This window comes from Cyprinus carpio, chromosome A15 (genome assembly GCF_018340385.1).
Source record: "Cyprinus carpio isolate SPL01 chromosome A15, ASM1834038v1, whole genome shotgun sequence".
Taxonomy (NCBI): domain Eukaryota; kingdom Metazoa; phylum Chordata; class Actinopteri; order Cypriniformes; family Cyprinidae; genus Cyprinus; species Cyprinus carpio.
The window spans coordinates 23125275-23144576 of NC_056586.1; the positions used below are offsets into that span (position 1 = coordinate 23125275).

Here is a 19302-nt window from a genome sequence, read left to right on the forward strand (position 1 = left end):
GATGGAGAGACGCTGGCACACGCTGACGCTGTCCTCCTGTGACCCGTCTGTGTGTGTGTGTGATTTCTTTAACGTCCTCTGAGTTCCGTCACCTCATGCTGATCAGCACATGTTTGCTGTAAAACCTTGGCGTGTTTTTCTTGTTGTCATGGCAGCAACACTAGCGAAGCACTCAGGTTCGATTCCAATCTTGAGTCTATAATATTCATATACTCTGGCGTTCAAAAGTTTGGGACTTTTGGGACATTTTTAATGTGATTTAAGTCTCTTCTGCTCATCAAGGCTGCATTTATTTGATCAAAAATACAGTAATATTGTGAAATATTACAATTTAAAATAACAGTTTTCCGTTTAAATATTTTGGAAAATATAATTTATTGATTATATATTATATTATTAAATAGTATTGATCAGTATTGATTTGAGATGTGTAATGCTGCCGTACTGAGAGAGAGCATTTCTGAGAAAGACCTAGAGGGACATTTAAAGCCACACAGTGTTACAACATTGACTTACTTACAGCTCTCTCTTCATATTCATTGGGGATCTGACACAGTATTTTGATGCTGAAAAATTTAACACTGCACCTTTAAAGTTGATAATGAAAATTCTGTCATCATTTTGTTCCTAACCTGAACGATTTTCTTTGTTTCTTTGAAATTTAACAGAAATGGAATATGATGAGTAGGTGCTCAGACACTGGTATTCTCAGCGTTGTCAAAATAAAAGTCCCACTTCAGACACATCAGCCAGAACAGAAAAACTTATTGGTCATTGCCAGTAAATATAAATTTCAAAATGTCGGCCAATATATCGGCTATATATCAGTCAACCACTGTTTTTTTTTCTCTTCTGAAACATTAGAGGAGCCACACGTGAAATGTGGCCAAATGGCAAAACTTATCGGCCAATGTCGATAAATAAAAATTGCTAAATATCGGCCGATAAATTGGCCTTGACTATATATCAGTTAATCACTAATTGTTTATTTTCTGAAACTCTAGAGAAGCCTCACATAAGGTGTGGCCAAACTGAAAAACTTACCGGCTGTTGCTGATAAAATCACCATATATCGGCCGATATATCGGCTATATATCGGTCATCCACTAATTGTTTCTGTTCTGAAATGCTAGGAGTTCCACACTTGAGATGTAGCTGAACAGAAAACTTACCGGCTGATGCCAATAAATAAAAATTGCCAAATATCGGCCAATATGTCTCCCTTGGCTATATATTAGTTAACCACTAGTCGTTCCTCTTCTGAAAACCAAGCGGAGCCACACGTGAGTTTAGTGAGATGCAGGAGACTTATGTAAAATCTTAATTTGCTCTCCATTTGATCTCGCTACTTGAAAGACATTCAAGATTTAACAAGATCTCGTTTGTTGTTTTTCTTGCCTATTGAGAGCGAAGCAGAGAGTGAGTGTTTTCTATAATGGTCTTTCTCGTGGAGCAGTGGATGAGATTTTGGGGCGCAGCTGTGTGAAAGCAAGGATAGATATGATCCTTCGCAAATAAATGAGTCCAGACCGTGTCCGTCTGCCTGTTCATTTCCTTTCCTGACGGCACCGATGGAAATAAACAGATAGTGAAAAAACACAAACCCAATAAATACATACTCGAACCAAACACGGGGGTAAAGGAGTCAATCATGTTTACAGGTAGATGATGCTTATCTGCATTTATTAATAAATGTAAGATATTTAATCCCACCGCGGCGAACAGGAAGCTCTTTATTTACGCCCACTCACACAGAGGCTTTTTGAGGTCTGCATGTTGAAGAGCAGACGCCCACATGTGTGGCGCTTGTATGAAGTGTGAGAGGTCTGTTGTAAAGAGCCTTTCATAACACACACACACATTTTCAGCTCTTTCACTAGATTCTTACAACTCAGTCAAAAATTAAGTATCTGAAAAAAAATAAAGTATCTGTGTGTCTTACAATTTTGAGTTTAGTCTTTGTGAAAGAAATTCTTCAGTTCACTCTGTGTCATAAAAACAGATAGTTTCAGCTCTGGATGCTGGTTGGTCAATCCTAAAATAATATTTAATGAAAATTTGAAGTAACCATTGTGCTGTTGCTCTTCCCGTCTATTACCCGTGGTTATATTCTCTATAGAACCGTCTTTTGTACCTTTCGCTTAATTATAAATTACCTTTTGATTTTGAATTGACCCTTCTAAAGGAATTGATTTGGACCTTTTGTGACAAATTGCTTGATAGGTTCCTCATTTGTAAGTCGCTTTGCATAAAAGCATCTTCTAAAGGAATGCATGTAAATGTAATGTAAATGCCAGTGCCATAGTAAGCATTTCTTCTGCTAAATACTAGTTATTAATTATTGTTAATATTGTAAAACATTGGTAACTTGCTGTTTTCCAACAAACAAAATTACTGTTAAATTTTTTCACTTTTGGAAGGTGATGTCATGCTAATTTATTCTAATTTCACATGAGCAATAACTGTATTAATTACGGTGATTTAGTTGAAACTATGGTTACAATGGAAAAACGGCAGGAATGTTTCATAGTCACTTGCTTTTTTAGTTCTGTTGTGGTGCACAGAGTAGCTCCGCCCACACTGAAATCTCATTGGACCAAAATTGAATAATAATATGGATAATATGAATATTTATATATATATATATATATATATATATATATATATATATATATCTATATGATTATGAGTGTATTACTATATATATTTTGCAATGCAATGGACTGTATGAGTGTGTGTGTGTGTGTATGTGTAATTTGCTTTTAATTGTAATAAACTTATTACATTTTACTAAATTTAAAGGTGATATCGATGTGAAAATACTATATAATATATTATAATATATCTGTGTGTGTGTGTGTGTGTGTATTAATGTTTCTGCAGTGATAGGAGTTTGATTGATGAGGCTTGTCTCATTTTTAAACACCTGCTCAAACATTCCCAATGCATTAATAAAGACTGACATTATGCTCAGCTTTAAACACACAAACAATCACTCTCTCAGATGCAGAAAGCGCAGGTGTGACCTGTATGAGGCGCTCCACAAGAGAAAGAGAGATGAAGTCGAAAAATAGCAAATGTTTCTCTCTGTAAAACTGACCTTGTCTCTTCCAAAAGTTGCTGTCAGATTTATTAAACAATGATAGTTCTATCGCCATGGCGATCTGTCTCCTCGTCTCCACGGAGACGGGCTTGTTCTGATGGAGACGGTGAGACAGTGATGTCTGCAGGAAGATGCTGAGAGACTGAGAGATTTTCAGTTTTCGGCTGCTGAAAAGTTCAGATTCAGCGCTGAATGGAGAAGCACGAGGAGATTAAAGCTTCCTCCCTTCGGGAAAACCTGACGGAGCTGTGATTAACGATCCGAGCTGAAGCGAGTGCGTTCTGCATTCGGCATGAACTCAGAACTGACCCTGCCTGTTTACATTCTTTAAACACACCCGTGGTGTTATTGTGCGCGATTCATTAGTTCACAGATCTCAGGAGTCAATAATCCGCTGCGAATAACAGTTCTTCGGAAGGCTGGTTTGTCAGAGAGCATTGTGGGAAGCTATAATGGCTCCGGGGACAGAAAGGGTTTGGCGGAGAGAGGAAGTTGGCACTGAAATGGCATTTGTGCCCCTCTGATGACGGCCGGACACATTCTGCTACTGTTTGTGTACGGTCACGGTTCAGTTATCTCCGCTATGCAGCACTTGTTCCAGGCGAGAGTGTGTTTGCATGACGAACTGTGTTGTTGGTCAGCGCTTGTTTAATCCTTCACCTTGGGATGTGACAGCGGCATGAGCTGCTCTCTGTCTCTGATCAATTATAGCAAAGATTGATTGCTTTTGGTTTTACTCCTGGTTTTATCAATAAAATGAAGACTTTGTATTGTGTGTGTGTGTGTGTGTTTGTGCTAATATATTTAGGTGTTTTTTTGGTTGAAGAAAATGTTGTACTTAAAAACTAGGATAATGTCCTTGAGAAGGTTAAAAGTCTGTATTCGAATGGAAGTGGATTCTTATAGAGGTCGTGTTCTTGTTATTAACTCTTTCCCCGCCATTGACAAGTTATCTCGTCATTTAGAAGACAACGCTTCCCCGCCATTGACAAGTTTTTATGGCTTTTCATGTTTTCACTGTTATACACTCGGGGGCGCTATTACACATCTTCTGAACGATTACAAAACCTCCCGAACAAAAACACACGTGAATAGGATGGAAAAACTAGCAATCTCTTATGTAAACAGATGCATATGATATCAATTATGAATGATCATCAGCAATAGACAGCATATAAATGAAAAATGCATAATGTTACGGAGTAAAATCATGATCCAGGAAGTGGTATATGTCTGTTCAAGCTTTAGAGGTGTTGATGTAAGCGATTTACTAGATTAATGCTTTGATAATCGTACTGAATATTATCCAGATGTAGTTTGTAGTTGATTTTCTCACCTTTTTGCTCAAAATTATAAATTTTTATGAAACCTACCTATATTCAAGTGTTGATAAAAAAGAATGCTTTAAGCTAGAATAAAACTTTGATCTTTATTTTGTTGTATTGCATATTCAAATATTCATACAGCAAAATATACTGTAGGCCATCAAATTGTAGTGAAAATCATCAAAATCGCTGGCGGTGGCTGGCAACTTTTTTCAAAAATGCTGGTGGGGAAAGAGTTGTTAATTTGATTTCATCCACTTTATGGCATCGCCTGACATGTTTCGATCCTCCGCCGGAATTGTTGTCAAAGGTTCAGGCGCTTTTTGTTGATTCCTTTTGGTACAGAACTTAATGGACTGAAAACAATTCAACTCTAATGGAGCTTTTTATGGTGGATTGGTCGAAGTGTGGAAAGAGTTCAGACGGGAGAGGATGGGATATCATGATTCATTGTACTGGTCGTACACAGGACCCGTTTGAGTACAACCTGTCAGATGGGTCTTAGTCTACTCAAGAAGTTTTGTTTGTCCAATGTAGTGACTTTGGGACATGTAATTCAGTTTACAGGTACAAACATGGACAACATTTAAAGGTACACTCCACTCGGGTAATCACATTGTTACTCAATAAGTGGAATGAAGATTTAACAGACTCTGAGCGTACTTTGCTGCATCTGTATTGTAACAGTTCTGTTCAACTCAATGATAATGATCTTTTTCCTTCGATTAAGATTCTCCCAGATTTTAAGGACTGTATGGGACTATTTTTAGAAAAGGCTAATTCCTTTGTGTCTGTAAGAAATTGCTGTACACTTTATTTGTTAAAGTTCTTCACAGAGGCAAATGAAATGGTAAAATTGACACTCCTCGGAGTCTGGTTGATAGTGTTGGACCTGAGCGGAGAGCACTGTACACAGCACTATTGTTGAAGAAGGTTGCTGATCTGCAGTGGAAGCTTTTACATGCAGCTGTGGCTGTTAATGCTTTTATTTCTGTTTTAAACTTTGTTCATGACTGAAACAGTTTCTCGTTGTTTTATGGATTGTTGCCGTCTCTTGCCTTTGTTTTCCATGCTGGAGAATCTTTTTAATTTGTTTGGTGTAGTTTTTTCTCAACAGATGTTTATTCTTGGTTATAGGTATTCCATGAAAAAGAGTGAGCAGTGTCAGCTTTTTCATTTTATTTTGGGAAAAGCAAAGTTGACTGTATATTTATATATGAGTAAATGAAATAGGGTGGAGGAATCTACAGATGATGATATGGTATTCATATTTGTTAAAATGCTGAAAGTTCGTTTAAAATAGGCTTTAATTACTATAGTGTGATGAATGATCTTGAAAAATTCTCCAGTATTTGGTGCTACAGAAATATACTTTGCTCTGTTGTAGAGGATGAATTAATTTTTAATAATATGTTGATTTAATGGGAGTTGATCAGTTGTTTTTTGAATAATTGGTTTGTCTTAAAGTATTGTAAAATCTCTCTCTCTCACTCTTATTGCACATTTAGAGTCAGACTTCTGTTCAAATCCCATGCTTTTAAGATATTTTTCTTTTGAGTTTTCATTCCCATTATTTTTCATTTGTGTTTTATTTTTACTATCATTTTTTAGATTTTAGTTTTACACATTTAGTATTTAGTGTTTATTAAGTTTCACTCTATTGTTGTTTCAGTTTAGTTTTATGGCATCTAGTTTTCATTTTATTTTATTTTTAATTTGCCTTTTTAGTTTTTTTTATAGTTTTCATAATATTTATTTATTTTAGTTTTACGGTTTCAATTCAGTTTTAGTGTTTGGTATTTATTTTGTTTTCAATTTGTCTTAGATTTAGTTTTTGATAGGTTTTGCTCTATCATTTCAGTTTAGTTGTATGGCGTTTTAATTATAATTTAATTACATTTATTTAGGTTTTTTTTTCATTTTAGTATTTTAGGGCTACTAATTATAAAATTAATATATTAACATCATTTAACAGTATTATATTTCTCAGCACAGTCTAGTTTCATTGCTCTCTATTGCTCTTGCATGTTAAATGGAGGTAAGCTGCAAAGGTTTCAAGGTTTATACTATGCTGTGTCTCTTTTTAATCATTTTTATTTTATTTTATTTACATTTGGAGTCAGTAGATTACATTTAGTGTCAGTTTAGTTTGCATTTTTCCCAGTTATGTTAGTTTTTGTGTTTATTTCAGTGAATAAACATGTTTTCATTTATGTTCCATTTTAGTTTTCTTGAACTATAATAACACTGTAAATAATCTGACATGTCTCTAGAGTTTCAGACGAGATCTCAACAATATCTCAGAAGTATAACCATTTCTCCTCAGAGACAATAGTATCTAAAAAATCTATTCCATTTTTTGCGTTTATTTTTTTTATTTATCCTAATGCAATTAAGAAGAAACATCTGAGATTAAGCTGATACTGAAACAGTCATCCTTTAACACACAAACACACAGTTTATCATTTTCCTTGGAATCCCCCATAAGCACATACTCCAATACTGCCGCCATGGCTACAGTCTCAGCCAATCACGTCGCAGCCAGCTGTGAGGTCATCAGTCCCTCCACACAAGCACACAGGGTGTCAGATGAGTTTGCCCACAATGATGCCATCTGCACCCTTAGTGTGTGTGTGTGTGTGTGTGTGTGTGTGTGTGTGTGTGTGTGTGTGTGTGTGTGTGTGTGTGTGTGTGTTTTGTGCTCATTTGCACTAGTTTCATTACTGAGGTGACTGTCCTTCTCTGTCCCGACTGAAGTGTGTGTTGTGAAGCGACGTGATTTGATGTCTGTGCTTTGTATTAAGTTTAACCCCGGGTTGATTTCTTTAGCTGACCTGTCGGCAAGGATGTAATTGAGTTAGCAAACACACACACACACACACACACACATTCACACACAAGCTCTGTTACAAACCCTAGTGAACTGCCTTCGTATTTCTTTGGTGCTTGAGATGCTGCCTATGAAGAACACTACAAATGTGTCACTTAAAACATTCCATTTCAGTTCTGATGCTCATTAGGATTTAGCTACAAAATCATACATGCACAAACTTTTAAATGTGTGCAACTTTGATGTTATATTTAGCATATGAACTCATAAATCACCTCTAGTCAGTCTTATTGTGTGGTTTAGTGTAAGAAATAATTCAGTGCTGTATGATTGTGTCTCACACGCATATACACTTGCATACAGATGCAGATTATAGATTTATATATTTATAAACAAAATATGTCTTTATTATTACTGAAATTATTATTATATATTATTATAATATTAATATGATGTATTATATATTGTTATATTCAATATTGTTTATTTATTTGATTTTTAATTTATTTATTTAAATTAGTTTTGGATTTTCTATATATACAATTAATTATAAAATAAATAATAAATTAATATTTTAAACAAAATAATATGTTTGTCATTTTTTAGAATTATTTTTTTTTACATTTAATTTTTTATAATTTTATATTAATAATAAATTAATTTGACATATTTTAAACTAATTTTATTTTTATTAATGTTACTGTTTATTTATTTACATTTTTTATTATTATTTATTTGATTTGTTATCCTTTTTATTTTATTTTTAATTAACTTTGAAATTATTATATTTGTATATTATATATGTATATTAGGATTTGGCTACAAAATCATACATACAACTTTGACATTTTCTATAACATATAAAGTCATAAATCACTTCTAGTCTTAATGTGTAATTTAGTGCATATAGATATCATGGATGAAATGATTCGTTGGTGTATGATCTGTATGATTCAGTCTTTCACACACACATATATACTTACATACAGATGCATGTGAGATTTCCACATGAACAATTATCAGTCTTTTAAAAATATGCCTCTAGTTGTCATGGTTACTGGGGAAACTAGCAGTGCAGGCAGAGAAAAATAATGAGTCATTTGTGTGCGGGTGTTCATTTAATTGGCAATTTGTATCTACTTTGTATCAAAACTATTTAATTTGTCCAAATGTATCAGTCAGTGTACGTTACGGGAAGGCTTCACGCTGCTGAACCGAATGTTTCAGCCTGATGCTGCCAAAACACACTCTTAGCTGTCCATCGTGTTCGATGATAACGCTTGCTCCAGGGATAGGGATGGGGGGTGGGGGGTTCAGCAACCATGCCGCTGGTGCCACTTCTCATGGGCGTAAAGTCCGATCCTTGATCCGCACACTCGACCGCAGATGGAGCAGGGGAAACCAGATACCAGGGGGGTGCCAGCCGCCCGTTGGTGTCTCTTGATTCGCCTCATGGATCGTTGGTCTTGGTTGGTTTGGTGTATTTGAGAGACCGCAGCGGCACAGGTGGCCTGCCAGGCCTGATCGGTCAAGTGCCAGAGATTCTAGCTTCATGAGGGGGATGTTTGCCCGCTTTAGGATGTCCCTGGTATAGTCCTTAAAACGACGCTTTTGCCCTCCGGCGGAACGTTTAGCACCCACTAGTTGACTGTAAAGGACTTGGCGGGGCAGGCGATGTTCAGGCATGCGTATGGTGTGCCCTATCCAACGCAGATGTTTTCTGGCCACAGCAGCTTCCATACAGATTGAGTCGGTGTTGCTGAGGATGACTGTTTGGGGGATTCGATCTTTCCAGGACAAGCTGAGGGTTTTTTTGTAAGCAGCGAATATGGAAGGCCTCTAGGTGGATGATGTGCTGGCGGTATGGGGTCCATGACTCTGCCCCATAAGAAGAGTGGAGAGACATACCGCATTGTAAACAGCAACCTTGGTACTGACCTTCAGGTTACGATTTTCAAAGACCCTGCTGCGTAGGCGTCCAAAAGATGATGAGGCTTTATTTATCCGAGTGTGTATTTCTGTATCAAGGGAGCTGCTTGAGGGACAGAGTGGAGCCGAGGTAGGTGAAGTGGTCCACTGATTTAAGTGGGACACCCATTTATGTGAAAAAATGGGGGGTGCGGGAACGGGGTGGTGAGATGGAACATGACCTCGTTTTTTTGAGTGTTAACCTGTAGGCCGAAAGATTGGTACAGACTGGATATTATGTTAAGGGCGTACTGCATAGAGTCTGGGCTGTGGGCTAAGATTGCACAGTCATCAGCATACTGAAGCTCGCAGATCTGGCGGATCTTTGTCTTTGTGTGAGCTTGGAGCCGACGAATGTTGAAGAGGCTTCCGTCAAGTCGGTATTCCACATGGACACCGTCTTCATGTCCCAGAACACGGTGGAAAAGGCATGTGATGGCAGAGAGGAGGATGTTAAAGAGCATCGGAGCCAAGACACAGCCTTGCTTCACCCCAACGTTTACCCCCGAAAGACTCTGATTGGAGTTCTCCCATGAGGACTCTGGCTTGCATCCCGTCATGCAGCTGCTGTAGGATGCTGAGAAACTTGGGTGGTACCCCAATTTTGGATAGGTGTTTCCAGAGCAACTCACGGTTGATGGTGTCAAAGGCTTTGCTGAGATCGATGAAGGCTACGAAAAGGTCTTTGTGATGCTCTCGACTCTTCTCCAGCAGCTGCCTCAAGACAAAAACCATGTCTGTTGTGGATCTGGTCTTCCGGAAGCCACACTGCGTTTCCGGAAGCACAGTTTCCGAGATGTGCTCAACCAGTCTGCTGAGCATGATCTTGGCCAGTACTTTCCCTGCGATGGAGAGGAGAGAGATCCCACGGCTGTTGCCACAGACTGCTCTGTCTCCTTTCTGCTTGTATATGACAACAATGTTAGCATCCTTCCAGTCCTGTGGGAGGGTCCCATGTTCCCAGATGTTTTGAATCAGGAGGTGCAGGCGACGCGTGAGGGGTGTATCCTCCATGTTTGAAAACCTCTGCAGGGATTCCATCGGGTCCAGCGCTTTTGTTGTTTTTTCAGCCCTGAAATAGCTTGCCGGAGTTCTGAGAAAAGTGGTGGAGTATCCAGGTGCATGGTTGGGTGGCAAGTCTGGCAGATTATCCAGGATGTGTTGGTCAACAGGGTTGGTGTGGTTGAAGAGATTCTCAAAATGATTTACCCAACAGGCAAGAATCTCGTGGCGGTCCTTGAAGAGCGTAGACCCCCTCAGCTGATCGGACTGGAGCAATCACCCGCTTCCTGGGGCCGTACAATGCTTTTATGGCATCGTAAAAGCCTTGAGTGTTATTGCAGTCTGCCAGGTTTTGGATTTCGTGCGCCTTTTTCACCCACCAGATGTTCTCCATAGTCCGAAGGGCTCGCTGGGTTTCTGCTCTTGCAGCAGTGAAGGTGGCTTTATGGGTAGAAGATCCAGGGCAGGACAAGAGAGCTTTATGGGCTTCATGCTTGGTTTTAAGAAGTGACTGTATCTCAGCTGAGTTGCAGTCAAACCAGTCCTGGTGATGTTTCCTTGATTGGCCAAGCGCTTCTGAAGCAGCGTTATGAATAGCCTGACGTAGAGCTGGCCAATCGGCTGATTCCTCCGGGATCATGTTAAGGTTTTCAGCAAGGAGCCGTCGGAGGTTGTCTTTGATGGTGAGGTTGTTCAAAGCTGTGCAGTTTAGTTTCTTGTTTGGGGGCTCGCCGCGGAACACGAGGTTGAATACTCATGAGTAATTTGGATCTGACCATGAGATGGTCAGTCCAGCACTCAGCTCCGCGCATAACACGAGTGGTAAGGACATCTCGTCTATCCTTTTGACGGACAATCACGTAATCCAGGAGATGCCAGTGTTTTGAGCGGGGGTGCTGCCAGGTGGTCTTGAGCCTGTTCTTCATCTGGAAAATGGTGTTAGTGATGACCAGCTGGTGCTCTGCACAGAGAGAGAGGAGTCTGAGCCCGTTGCGGTTCATTTTCCCCACACCATGCTGGCCGATGACTTTACTCCATACCATATGCTCCGAACCCACTCTAGCATTGAAGTCTCCCATGAGTATGATTCTGTCTGTAGCTGGGGTTTTCTGTAGGATGGCATCAAGAGCTCTATAGAAATCCTCTTTGATGTTGTACTCGGCATCAAGAGTTGGAGCATATGCACTAATGAGAGTGGCGAATCGTTCCTTTGCCAGGGGAATGCGCCATGTCATCAATCTTTCATTGATGCCGATAGGGGTTTCCGGAATGCGCTGCAGCAGTTTAGACTTCACAGCAAAGCCAACTCCATAATTACGACGAATGCCTTCGGGGACCCCCTTCCAGAAGAAGGTGTACCCAGCACCAACCTCTGTCAAGGAGTCCTCCCCATGTAGTCTGGTCTCGCTGAGAGCAGCAATATCGATATCATATCTTGCAAGCTCCAGGGCCACCAGTGCTGTCCTGCGGTGGGGCCTGTCCGGGGTTTCGACCAGGTCCAGCAGTGTTCGCACGTTCCACGAAGCAATGCTTAGCTTATTTTTTTTCACTTTAATTTTTCGACCGCGAGGGGGGAATGCTCCGACGGTTGCGGTTTACCGTCCGGAGTGTAGGGAGCAGACAATTTTTGGACCACCTTTTCCAGGTCCTTCCCCATCACAGGGGTGAGCAGTGTGGGGCTGCTCAGTCGCAGTGGAAGCTGCCGAAAAGACTCGCTGCTCCATCCCGCAGTCCTAGCGACCATCACTCCATTGCCGCCTGTGTGCATAGTTTGGCTAGACAATCCCCAGCCACATCCTTGGCCTGTGCCCACCACCATTCCACATCGCCACAGGACTTTTATGGGGGGGGGGGGGGGAGCAAGAAGCTTGCGCATAGGTGAGGATTAAGGTGAGGGTGAGGGTGCGCAAACCTAACTCCCACCATCTTCACTCCTGCCAGATGGACCTCCAGTGGCATGAGGGAACCCATGACGACCTTCGTCTGGCAGGAAGTTGCAGGGGGCTGCCGGTGGTCCGGTCAGTTGGACTCCGCCTATGCCTGTCCCCAAGTGCAGATTTGTCTTCGGGGTTTACTCCCCTAGCCACTGTACCCTCCCGAGTTAACCCACGTGGCAGGGGGTTTGCCTTCATACGCCTGCCCAGCCGTTGTGGTGGTTCTCACACCACCATCTTCCGTCTGCGCCGCCGTTGGGGGTCTTTGCTATTTGCCATAGTTGGGACTATTTACCCATAGCTGGGACAGTGGTTGACAGGCAGCAGGGCATTTCCATTCACTGATGGGCCTGCATGCCACGTCTCTGGGGCCCACTGCTGCTCCTCCGAGATCCCGTGCAACTTAGCCTGGAACCGCAAGGGCCCAGTTACCATGTGTGCCGCGAGGAGGCGTGAACGAGATCTTGGCAGTGGAGAGGCTATGTACCGGCTGAGGAGGCTTACACACTCGGCTCCTCTTTTCGCCCCTGAAAAAAACAAGGGGCTATCCGGTGGCAGCAGCTGAAAGCAGAAAGTAGCCAGCAGAACTACAAGACCTACAAGCACTACTACTCCAACACTGCTGCACTGACGCGTCACACGCCCTGTGTGTAAGCACACACACACACCAAAACACAGAGAGAGAGAGAGAGAGAGAGAGAGAGAGAGGCTCAGTTCCAAAACATAGCCTTGCTGTCTGCTGCCTACATAGGGAACCACCTTCTAAGGCAACACCCTAAATGTTATATAACCTCATAAGTGACTAATTTGAAATGCTGTTATCATGTTGCTAATAAGCATAGAAGTTATATATATTTATAAACATGTATATATATATATATATATATATGTTTATTTTTTAATTTAAATTAGTTTTGTAGTCAAGAAAATATATTTTAGTTATATTTTTAGTTATATTTTAGTTATGTTAGTTATGTTAGTTATGTTTCACTGAATAATTTATAAGTGCATTGATAATCAACATTTTTCACTTTATCTGTCATATTGGATGGATGTTTCCCACTGAAATTGTTGCAATATTAGAAATTAATAATAACAAAATTAATCCTATGTATTTGTCTAAACAAAATAATGTGTCTTTATCATTACTGAAATTATTATTATTAATATAATTGTATTTTATGCTGTTTATTTATTTAATTATATTATTATAATTTATTTTAATTGTATTTTCATTTTATTTAAGTTAGTTTTGGATAATATACACGTATATTTTAATAATATATATTAAAAAATTAACATTAACAATTTCATATATTTTTTAACTAAACAATATGATTGTTATTATTGATTATTATATTTTATATTGTTTTTTTATTAGCTTTGGAGTTATTATATTTGTTGATATTTATTTTACTTTTGTTTGTCATTATATTATATATAATAATAAAAAAAATATATTAAATTTGTCACCTTGGATGCATTTTTCCAACTGATCTTGTTGCAATGCATGCTGTGGTTTTCTACAAAGGATGCATGTGATGCTGCCTTATGACTTTGCACACTGATTGGTTCTCTCCTTCACAGTGACGGCTGGGCGGACCGTTACGACGTCACTGATGGGTACGTGCGCGAGGCCGCAGGCGGGATCACCATAAAGCTGCAGTCCCCAGACGTGAAGTGGTTTGACGATTATTACCTGAAACTACGTCCCGAAAACAACCTGAGAAACCCCTGGTTTCCCGAGTTCTGGCAGCACCGCTTCCACTGCCGGCTGAAGGGACACCCGCAGGAGAACAACAAATACAACCGCACCTGCGGGAGTAAGTGACCACAGCGTTAAAACAATTCAAATCAAACTGTCTGAAGTCTCCGTTTGTGTCCTCATGTGCTCCCACGATGACGTTTAGCAGTAGTCAAAGAAAAGCAATTCCTCTCTCTCGCAGACAGAAACACGATTGCGTTCTTTCATCCAGACTTCTTCTTCAGATATCACACCTTCCATTAGTCTCGCTGTCTTTCATTGCAAAAATATACAAAATCTAATTCATGATTAAAAAAAAACAAAAAAAAAAAAAAAATTTAAAAAAAAAAAAAAAACAAAAACAAAAAAACAAAGAACAACCTCTGAAACAGGAATCAGAGCTGTTTGCATATAAACCCGCATGAGCAGACAGAGAGCAACAGTTTGGACAGAGATGTTGCTTTAATGTCGGTTCAAAACCGAAATTTTCAATCAGTGCGTGCCCGAGGGGATCAGACACTTCTATATGAAATCAAATTTGCTGTGAAAGCAAGACTTTCAAGTGCAGCTCATAATCACAAACACAGTCTAATACACAAACATTTAGCTTTTTCGAGAACAGTAGAATCTAGTTGATGGAATGAGTCGCTTCTCCAAGTTATAAAATTATGAGCAATAAAATGCCTTTGTACTCTTTGGAAAGTAGTTTGTTGTTGTTTTTGTTTTCTCTCCTCCATTTCTTTTACTTTGTGAAACAATTTGAATTAATATATATGGCATTTGTAATTTGGGTAATATATTCTTTATTATTAATATACTAAACTGACTAACAACACCAAGCTGTTGCATCAAATCTGGTGTTTTAATTTAAGTTTTTATTTTATAGCAGTATTATTGCAGTATTACTGATAATGCAGATTCACTCTCTGACAGCAGGTGGTGCTTATGGAACAGCAGATACAGCGTTACCACTGTAAACAAAGCAGCGCTGCACTGCTTAGTTCTTTATATAAGCAATATACAGAGGCAACATGAGAAGACAATGTCATTTAAACTTTTCTCAGTCAAGACAGTAAGTTCCCTTCAGAAATACATTTATTTAAACCTCCACTACCAATTCAATATTTAGGATTTTCTTTCAATATTTCGCACGGCTGAAATAAAACAAAAAACAGTCGGTTCCGAGTCACGTGACAACGGAGTGTAGCGAAAGGGAGTGATTGACAGCTAATATACCCAATCTAAAATACGCATTAAAATTAAGAATGTAAAGATGAAGCTTAATTGGTTACGTAACATTGCAATAGAATGGTGGAGCGGTCTACTGTGAAGTAATTTGCGAATGTTTAGCAGAGAAATGAAGAACGGTTGCACCACAACAATTATGTGCACTCGCACAAATGCTCCCAAATGTATTTTGGGGTCACACAGATTACATTTCAGGCGCATATGGGAACAAAACAGTCGCAATTTCTGGCCCTGGTAGATTTTTGCTGCTGCTGTAAATCAAGTAGCTACTGCCAGTACATTCGCCGATACAGTGCTGTGAGTATTTAAGACATGCTGCTGCTGCACAAATAGCGTATTATAACCCTTAGCAGATCTATACAGGTGGAGCTGGGGAAGGTGGAGGGTTCCGGAGGAACTCAGAAAGCCTTTTGAATGTAAAGCAGCAAGCCAATTGGTATCTCAATCAGCTTGTGTCAAGGAGTCGAACACTGTGAATATCATCATTTTGCGTTAATGACCCATCAGTCATTCATGATAGAACTTGGCATTTTCACAGAGCATAAGCTAATTAGCACAGTTCATCACTGACCTGCCTATAGGATATGAGGAAAAGATGAGTCATCTGTCATTAACCCCAATTTCCTCCTCCTCTCTCAGAGCGGGATTCTCTGCGGCAGCAGTACGCGCAGGACACCAAGATGGGCTTCGTGATTAATGCCATCTACAGCATGGCCTTCGGCCTCCACAACATGCAGAAAGCTCTGTGTCCCGGTGTGGTGGGACTGTGCGATGCCATGTGGCCCATCGATGGTGCAAAGCTCCTCGAGTTCCTCATGAAGACCAACTTCTCTGGAGTGTCCGGGGAAAACATTTATTTTGATGAGAACGGAGATTCTCCTGGGAGGTACCAGACCAATCCAATCCAATCAAATAAATAAGATAATCAATCTGCCAATCAATCAAACAGTCACTTAGTCAATGAATGGATCAATGCATCAGTTAGACTGATGAATCCACCCTTCATTTCCATTCATCTTCATTTCAGTGCACTAAATCGATACTACTAACTGTGTTCGTAGTTACGTGATCATGAACTTTAAGAAGATGGGGAAAGATTACTTCGACTACACGAACGTGGGCAGCTGGGACAACAGCGGACTGCAGATCAATGACGACGAGATCTGGCCCAACAAAGACGACATTATTAAATCAGTGTGCAGTGAACCCTGCGATAAAGGTCAAATCAAGGTCAGGAGATGGCGAGCTGCTTATTAACCCCCATAGTGATTAATAATGCTTAATAATTGTGTTTTCATTGATAAATATACTGGAATAACAAGAAAAATCCAACTGGATTCAAGACTATTAAATACTTTAAAACATAAAATAACATCTAACTTTTATATTTACTACATAAATATTTATTATAAAAATACTATTTTTATTTATATTATTATTATTTTCAAATAACTCCTTTTAATTAATATTATCCAATATAATGTTATTTAAATATTATAGAATGCAGTATTATTTACAATATACTTACAATATTAAAAACCTATTTTTAAAGTAAATAAACATTCTAAAATTAAATATAATCTTTATATTTACTTCACAAGTATTTACTACAAAAATAAATCTTTGATTTTCTAAAATATTACAAGGAAATCATTTCTACAGATTTTTATAGTAAATATTTTATACACAATTTATCCACTTTACCATGACTTAGAATATCACAACTGTAAAGCATAAATTGATTGGTGAATCAAAGGCAAAACCTATGAATAATTTTTTTTAATAAAAGTAACTTTAAACATGCAATAAAAGTAAATCTAATGTTTATATTTGCTTTATATTTATTTAATATATTTATTTATTTTTTTCGAAATGTTTAATCTTTTAATAAAAATTATGCAATATAGCATAATTTATATAATATTTATAATATTTTAGAAAAAAAAACATTTTAGTAAATAAACACTACAAAAGTTTAGTTTTTCTGAAAATTTATAAGTAGAATAATATAAGTAATATATTTAAAATATTATAAGGAAATAATTTCTACAGATTTTTATAGTAAATATTTTAAACACAATTTATCCACTTTTCCATGACTGTAAAGCATAAATTGATTCATTATTATCATCCGGTGAATCATAGGCAAAACCTATAAAATAAAATTAAGTTAAAACATGATATAAAAGTAAATCTAATGTTTATATTTGCTTTATATTTATTTTATATTTTTATTTATTTTCTAAAATATGTAATATTTTAATTAAAATTATGCAATATTATATATTTATAATATTTTAGAAGAATTTTTTTTTTAAATAAAATAAACACTACAAAAGTTTAGTTTTTCTAAAATATTATAAGTAGAATATTATAAGTTATATTTTTAAAATATTATAAGGATTTTTTGTTTGTTTGTTTGTTTTTTGTAATTTTTGCAGTAAGTGTTTTATACATAATTTATCTACTTTTCCATGACTGTAAAGCATAAATTGACTTCTTATTATCATCTGGTGAATCATTAAACGGCTGTCCTAAATTTACTATTTTCATGTTTTTTTATGTCCTGATGTGATTATCTCGTCCGCAGGTGATCCGTAAAGGAGAGGTCAGCTGCTGTTGGACATGCACCCCCTGTAAGGAGAACGAGTTTGTTTTTGATGAGTACACGTGTCGCGCGTGTGAGCTTGGATCATGGCCCACCAATGACCTCACCGGTGAGTCCACAAACACATCAACCCACCGACGGATGAAGACTGCAGCGTAAAGATCAGATTGATGACACAGATCCGTCTGACCCCGATTCTCCTGCATTAACTGCCCATGCTTGTGTTACACTGAGGGTTCAATGACACGTTTTATCCGTCTCTATTCATGTCCAGTTTAGTACATCTAATTCTGTAAAGTGCTGGAGCTCCGGCCACACACTGATACTCAAATACAAATCTAACATTTCATGGAGTGTCAGATCTTAAATCACGACCAAAACAAGTTATTTGCAAAGCGCATGATTGCATCTCTCTTACATTGCCAATAATAGAAAGAGAAAGAAAGAAAGAGAGATATGTGTGCCACAGAAAGCAAATGCATTTCAATAAATCAATTGAGGGAAAAGCGAATACACACACTCATTGAGTTAAAAGGTTAACAGCATCAAAACCGTCTGAGCTGAAATGATCAAATCTGTCTCCCTGTGATCGGCCCACACACTTTATTAGCGCCTATTTATACAATTAGATAGAAAGAAAGAATCATACAGCCAATATTATCAAGTACTGTACACTGCAACCCCCGCTTCCATGATATTGCTATTTTTTCGCCACACTCAGATGATAATAGTAAGTCAATGTATACTTTTCAATTTCCAGGGCATAATTTTTAAGTGATATCATTAATCATTAAGTTTATAATAAGCAATTTGTATAATACATTGTAATATAATATATGATGTTCTACTTATATTTTAGAAAATAAAAATATTTTATTTTTATAGTAAATATTTATATAGATTGTTACGACGTCACAAGATAAATATTCTTTTTACGTTTATAGTGTGTTTATGTACTATAAAAATAGGCAAATATTTTTGTTTTATAAAATATATTATTAACTAGAAATAAGTGCAGTCTCTATAAAACAATTACTTAAGGTTTATAATATTTACAATTAAAACAATTGCTTATAAAATTTTACACACACACACACACACACACACACATATATATATATATATATATATATATTATATATATATATATATATAAATTATATAAAAAAATACGATATTCTATATAATGTTTTTAGAAAATACAAATATTTATATAATAAATATAAATATTCAATTTATTTGTATAGTCAGTTTTTTTACAATAAAATAGTTAAATATGTTTGCTTTCTAAAATTTCTATTTTGTCCAATAGACATTGCTCATTTTAAGTGCAGTCTCAATAAAATAATTTTTAAAAATCCTTATCCCATATTCAAGTATAATAGTACAAATTATAATGTATTGTATCATATCAATGAAATGATGCAATATTTTACAAAGTTTTTATAGTAAATATTTTATAGAAAATATGCATTAAGTATTGTTTAATTTTATAGTGTTTATTTACTATTTAAAAAGTTAAAATGTTTAAAAATATTAT

General features: G+C 37.5%; 1 protein-coding gene across 1 annotated transcript in view; it reads left to right on the plus strand.

The window, feature by feature from the left end:
* grm5b (glutamate receptor, metabotropic 5b) overlaps window positions 1-19302 on the plus strand; it is a 51743-nt gene that overhangs the window by 28451 nt on the left and 3990 nt on the right. The window contains exons 4-7 of the mRNA XM_042771591.1: window positions 13750-13985; window positions 15794-16040; window positions 16216-16384; window positions 17745-17871. Of these exons, the coding sequence (XP_042627525.1) occupies window positions 13750-13985; window positions 15794-16040; window positions 16216-16384; window positions 17745-17871 (779 nt within the window). The remainder of the gene's footprint in view (window positions 1-13749; window positions 13986-15793; window positions 16041-16215; window positions 16385-17744; window positions 17872-19302) is intronic.